Source organism: Miscanthus floridulus, chromosome 13, assembly GCF_019320115.1.
Source record: "Miscanthus floridulus cultivar M001 chromosome 13, ASM1932011v1, whole genome shotgun sequence".
Taxonomy (NCBI): domain Eukaryota; kingdom Viridiplantae; phylum Streptophyta; class Magnoliopsida; order Poales; family Poaceae; genus Miscanthus; species Miscanthus floridulus.
The window spans coordinates 13,751,360-13,757,669 of NC_089592.1; the positions used below are offsets into that span (position 1 = coordinate 13,751,360).

General features: G+C 43.6%; 1 protein-coding gene across 2 annotated transcripts; it reads left to right on the forward strand.

Annotated features, from left to right (window-relative positions):
• Positions 1 to 228: 228 nt before the first annotated feature.
• Positions 229 to 5,083, forward strand: LOC136500844 (chaperone protein dnaJ A7A, chloroplastic-like). Of its 2 annotated transcripts, none has more exons than XM_066496298.1 (8): positions 229 to 354; positions 899 to 1,053; positions 1,594 to 1,732; positions 1,822 to 1,879; positions 3,140 to 3,182; positions 3,403 to 3,451; positions 3,546 to 3,626; positions 3,714 to 5,083. In XM_066496298.1, exons 2-8 carry the CDS (start codon positions 926 to 928, stop codon positions 4,560 to 4,562), a joined length of 1,347 nt encoding a protein of 448 aa, XP_066352395.1. In that variant the 5' UTR covers positions 229 to 354; positions 899 to 925; the 3' UTR covers positions 4,563 to 5,083. The 2 variants fall into 2 exon arrangements, with proteins under 2 accessions (XP_066352395.1, XP_066352396.1); XM_066496299.1 differs by lacking the exon at positions 229 to 354 and adding an exon at positions 365 to 520.
• Positions 5,084 to 6,310: the final 1,227 nt, after the last annotated feature.

Genomic DNA, 6,310 nt, shown 5'->3' on the forward strand with positions numbered 1-6,310 from the left:
AGACCTATTTTTACGTTGTCCATGTTACAAATGACAAAACTACGAAACACAATGTTTGTAGTCCAAAATATCCAAATTTCTCGTTTCGAGAGTAATGAAGTATTTCGTTCAACGCCTCATTATTTGCCGTATGCACATTAAACGGGTGGTCCTTTCAAAATGAAAAAGGAAACAAAAAGAAAAAGAGAGATCGAGAGAAAGAGACGGGTATTCCAGAAGTGCCCTCGACCTACAGCTCCAACCGGTTCATCACTCTTCTCCTCTTATCTCCTTCCCCCACCTGCACAGCCTCCCCGCCGCCTCCCCCCTCCGCGCCATCGACACGCCCGAGCGCGTCGCTGCCTGGTGCTCGCGGTACGTCCTCCCCTCCTCGTCTTTCGTTTCTCCTCTGCCGTTCAGCTCTCTCTCTCTCTCTCTCTCTCTCTCTCTCTCTCTCTCTGCCCCCCTCTCTCTTTCGTTCCCGAGCCCAGTCAGCGGCGCCCTTCCACACACGCCTCCACCGGAGACGAGTGCCCACCAGGTATGCCTTGCCGCCCCCTCTCTTCCCCTCGTGCTGTGCGAAACGGAGTGCCCCAAACCCTAAAGTAAGTTGTTTGTATTGTTTGTAGTCGGATCTGACCCACCTACGAGTATGTACATGGATTATACCTACTAACTTCGATTTCCTTGCAAAAATCATCGGGGCTCCGCCCCTGCGCTGTGCCTTGCTGATTTCAGTTTAGTTTTTGGGCGTTCCAATGAGACCTCGTTTGTTTCTGCGTTCTGAATTACTACTAATGTTTCTTGATTAGTAGTTGGGGATAGTTTGTTATGCAACAGTGCCTGATGTAATTGACACTTGTATACCTGGAGTACCTAATGTAGCAGAGCCCTTAACTTTGCCTCTGTCATATTTCAGCCGGTACACGCAAGTAATAAACATCATATGGCACTAGTACAGTTCAATGGTGCCTTGGTTCCTCCACTCGGTGAAAAGCCTCGGCTGCTATCCTCGGCACCTGCAGTTGCAAGGGCTACCTATACTGATGCAAGATTCCTGACACCAAAAACTGGGTATGTCTGTGCACAATTCGGATATTATTTGGTCAGTAGCATGTAGTTCACTTTAGGAGTTCCATGTTGAACCTGTAGTCTGTTTCATATGTTGTTGCCACTGCAGTTTGTTTCTAGCTATAGTTGTTATCAATTCTTGTCATCTAGTCAATTTTTTCACAAAGGCTCAAAGTAGATTACGCAACCCTATGGGCTATGTACCAGTCCAGTGTGTACTTATACTATGGAAAAAGTCGCAAAATCGCAGCGATACTCTGCTAAATCTTTGTCCCTTGCTACATTCATAAATATGTTTATTTCAACCACCACTTTATTTTTTGTCAACAATGAACAAAGAGATTGAGCTGGATAAAACAATAAGATGTAAACATATAACCTAATGACCTAATAAGGCTGAGGGACTTAAGCAAGATGCATTTCTATGCTTTGTCACAAAACCTGTAACTTGTAACAACAAAATACTCGAACGTTAAAGAAAATATTCTACCATGTGCATAACTACCTTAGCCAACTGAGTTTGTTTTTACCATCTCCGTGCAGTTCAAGAGGTAGAGGTAAACACCTGCTATCACCTAGTTATAGTTTGCATTCACAGACCTCTTCTGAACAACTAAACCATGTACCATCATCAAGATTTCGCCAGAAAAGGGGTTCACGTTTTGTCGTCAGAGCTGAAGCTGTGAGCTATTTTTTTGTCTTTCTGCTTTGCTTATGTTATTACTTCAAAATGTCTTCCATTCTGATTTGGATTTAAATCTCAAATGACAGGATTTCTATAGTGTACTTGGTGTCTCAAGAAATGCTAGTAAATCTGAAATCAAGAGCGGTTGGTATCTTTTGTTTAGTTGATCATGCTGTTAATGTTTTTCACTTGGTGGTTATGTGTTAGAAGAATTTATTACCTAGTTTTTATTTGGTTGTGGTTGTCATGTAATATGCTATGTATATCCTTGTAGTTGTCACTTTGTCAGAACCCGTATTTATTAAAAGTCCATCTTCCATACTTCTGCTTCAATGCTGCTCCAATAATATAGTGCACTTTTAAAAACAAAACCAACACAGATTTAAGATATGATGATATCACTTGTAAACTACTTTCTCTGGTCATAATTATACGACATTTTTTACAAGACCTGGTCAAACTTTTGAAACTATGACTGCCAGTGACTCCTAAAATATTAGCTTGAAAACATAAAGATGGCATGTGTAGATTTGTCTTCAAAGGTACTCTCATGTAAACTAAGTAAGTGTATTCTTTGGTGTAATCTGGGCTTAATTGAACTTTAAAGTTATTTTCTTTGCACCAGTGTTTTAAAGGCGTCGCCTAGGCGTCGCCTAGGCGACGCCTAGGCGTCCAGGCGTACCCAGCTCGCCTTGGGAAACAGTGGCGCCTTGTTGCCTAGGCGTCGCCTAGGCACCGCCTAGGCGTCCAGGCGTACCAAGCACTCGCCTGGACGCCTAGCCGCCTTTAAAACATGGCTTTGCACCCACAAGTATAATGCAGTTGTGCAAAAGGCTGTATTGTTAAGGTACAGTTGCATGGTTGGCCCCACTTTGAGACCTTACTATTAGTGTTCCCTCCTTTGTTTTCATTTTGCACCATTGCCCCTGGTTTGTAAACAAAATAGGGGCACTGGTGCAAACATTTTGGAAACAAGTGGTTTTGGTGCAAAATGACAAAAGGAGGGCAGAGTCATAATTAGGCCCCATAGTGGGGGTAACTATGCAAATGCACTGCATTGTTACTATTTGATCTAATTTAAGATGTGATGTCCTTGGTGTCACTTTATTGCATCTGATTAGATGGTGTTGTTAGCTGTTTATTGCTTATTTTTATGAAAATATCAACTATGTGTGTTTGATAAAAAGAAAATATCAACTATGAGGCTGAAACTAAGAAGTTTTTGTAACTTGAAAGCATCATGGTCAGTAGTACCTGATACTGAATAGAGAATAGGGATTAGATAATAATAGATATACATAACATGATGTTGTATTGTTTATTTCCTGTGTTGCCCAACTTGTTTGGGACTTAAAGGCTTTGTTGTTGTTGGTGGTGGTGGTGCTGAATCCTTTTATTTTCCAGCCTATCGGAAGCTTGCGAGGAGCTATCATCCGGATGTAAACAAGTAAGTTGGTTATTGCAATTGAGAATCACTTTTCAGCTACTATCATCATTTTGTTGCTTTTATTGCAATCGAGAATCACTTTTCAGCTACTATCATCATTTTGTTGCTTTTCGGCTGCTTATAGCCAGCTGTACACTCTTCTTATATTTGTTTTGTACATTAGACATCTTTCTCATCTAGTTAGCAAATAATGAAAGTGCCTATTTATGATTTATTTTAGAGATCCTGGTGCTGAACAAAAGTTCAAGGATATCAGCAATGCTTATGAGGTTGAGCCCACTGTTCATACTCAACTCCAAATTCCATTTTTGGTAGTACAGTTACACGTTTATTTATGCTTACATAGCAAGGATGTCTTTGTAGGTTTTATCTGATAATGAGAAGCGATCAATCTATGATAAATATGGAGAAGCAGGTCTTAAGGGTGCTGGCATGGGCACAGGAGTAAGTTTTCCTATATGGTTTCTATATCAGAAGTTTGGTCGGCAGGATCATTGAATTGTTCTAATCATATCAATTTGTCTCCTGCAGGATTACTCAAACCCATTCGATCTCTTTGAGTCCCTGTTTGAAGGGTTCGGTGGAATGGGCGGAATGGGCGGCGGCCGTGCTGCTCGGAACAGACCAATGCAAGGTGATGACGAGAGCTACAATCTGGTACTCAATTTCAAGGAAGCGGTGTTTGGTGTAGAGAAAGAGATTGAGATAACCAGATTGGAAGGCTGTAACACCTGTGATGGAAGTGGTGCCAAGCCAGGTACAAAGGCAACGACATGTAAAACTTGTGGAGGTCAGGGCCAGGTAGTCTCCTCCACAAGAACACCACTTGGAATATTCCAGCAAGTCTCCACCTGCAATACTTGTGGTGGCACTGGTGAATTCTCCACTCCTTGCAACACCTGTGGGGGTGATGGCCGAGTGCGAAGGACAAAGAGGATCAGTCTAAAGGTTCCTGCTGGAGTGGATTCTGGAAGCAGGCTGAGGGTCCGGTCTGAGGGTAATGCTGGCCGGAGAGGAGGCCCTCCTGGGGACCTTTATGTCTTTATTGATGTTCTCTCTGATCCTGTTCTTAAGCGAGATGGGACAAACATTCTCTACACATGCAAGGTTTCTTACGTTGATGCGATCCTTGGGACAGCCGTCAAAGTCCCCACTGTTGATGGAATGGTTGACCTTAAGATACCCTCAGGGACTCAGCCAGGCACAACTCTGGTGATGTCCAAGAAAGGTGTTCCGCTTCTCGGAAAGTCAAATGCTCGTGGAGACCAGCTGGTGCGTGTCCAGGTTGAGATTCCGAAACGTCTGAGCAGCGATGAGAAGAAGCTAATTGAGGAGCTTGCAAACCTGAACAAGGCTCAAACAGCCAATAGCAGGAGATGATTATTGCACTAGGCTTTGTAGGACACCGTGTGCTTGTGCGATAGGCAATTTTGATGCAAACTGCAGTGATGAAATACGAACTACATACAGCAAGGGGTACACGAGCAAAAATGTGTCATGCCATATCTGTAACCTCGTTTTTAAGCTATTGGAAGTCAAGTCAGTGTACTGGACTTTTTGCAATAGCTTAAATGTGTGCTAGGCGACTTTATTAGCCATTGTTTATTATACGGCTTCTCTATTCTTGAAAGCCTTAGGCAAAATCACTGATGGTGGAATCAGGCTTAGACTTCACATTTCTTGCCGAAATGCTGCACCATTCATGGAATCTGTAAGCTGGAAATGTAACTGTAGTTTTATGGTTTGTGATGCATTGGGGGTTTATTGGTTTGCTCTTAAACTATGTTATCGAAACAATACATTTTGCCCTAGGCGGCTGCTGATTTGAAGCTGCCTCTGCGCAGAGCTGGTACATTTTGCTCTAGGCAGCTGTTGATATGAAGCTGTTTGTTCTGTGTGCATCTAATTGTTGGAACTCCAATGTAATTTGTTCTTGTTTGGTGTTTTTAATAAAATGGTTGAACATGCACATCTTTCTGTGCCAACCAGCATAAAACCCAATGTTCTCGGTCCTTGACCTACTTGCCTCAAAAAAATGCTAGACTTTAGAAGAAAGTACTGGAAGCAACCATGGTCCGTAGGGCAGTGGGGTATACGCCGGTATTGTGTCATTGAGTGGCCTTTAGATAGTGCTTTCCTAAGTACAGCTTGGTAAATGTATTGGTACAATTATTTTTAAGTTCGGATTGAATCTAAAATACACTTTTATTATGTGATCCATTGGCAAAAGGCTGATGTGTTGACCCATAGTCAAAGTTTAGTTGCACACGATTTCTATGACATCCATTAGAGTAGATGTGCAAATTGAGCTTTAGCTGATCAGATTTCTGGTGGTAAAACTTGTTTAAAGTCACCGAGCTCATATTTTTTAGATTTAGTTTAGAATTTAATGGTACTGTTTTTTATAGACAACAATCTCAATATCTACCCATAAAACCTCTATAGGGGTCTAGACAGTGCTACTTTTTAGAAGTACACACAATGAAAATTAATGCATTTTCGCCGTACAACAAATTAACAACAGAAATGCTCGGGCGTCTGGACAGACGGACCGGACCGGACTGCCCCGCCCCGCCTGCGCTACGCGAGGCCCGTCCCAGCCCGCCTCGCCCACCGTGCGCCCACTGCCCGAAGTCACGCCTTCTGCTGCGGCTGCGCTCCATCCGTCGGTGAGATGCCCACGCCGGACCTCCGCGCTGTCGCGAGGCCCGCCCAGAGTTGCGCCTCCTGCTGCGGTTGCGGTCCATCTGACGGCGAGATGCCCACGTCGGACCTCTGCGCCGCCGCGAGCTCTATGCGCCGCCGTTGACCTCCATGTCGCCATGAACTCCATGTGCCGCCGCCGACCTCCGTGTCAACTTCGAGCTCCGCAACGGCGAGCCTTTATTCGTCCAGGCAGCATGGTGACATTGCGCTGAATGTGCATGTTGCAAGCCTATGTTTTAGATGTTTCAGAGGTATGTCGCAAGTTGTTTTATATCGATGTTGCACATGTTACAATAGCTATACACATGTTTTGTGACAGAACCGCCCAATTTATACAAGATCAAGTATGGCTGTCCCCGCTAACACGTTAACACACATACTTTTACTTATATAAATCCGGTAGTCCGCCGAGTGTCACGAAG

What these genes read in the sequence shown, in the direction of transcription:
- LOC136500844 (XM_066496298.1), top strand. Translation starts at nt 926, where the DNA reads ATGGCACTAGTACAGTTCAATGGTGCCTTGGTTCCTCCACTCGGTGAA. An exon ending in TATCATCCGGATGTAAACAA is followed by an intron (nt 3,183 to 3,402) that starts GTAAGTTGGTTA and finishes GATTTATTTTAG; the next exon opens with AGATCCTGGTGCTGAACAAA. An exon ending in GTGCTGGCATGGGCACAGGA is followed by an intron (nt 3,627 to 3,713) that starts GTAAGTTTTCCT and finishes TGTCTCCTGCAG; the next exon opens with GATTACTCAAACCCATTCGA.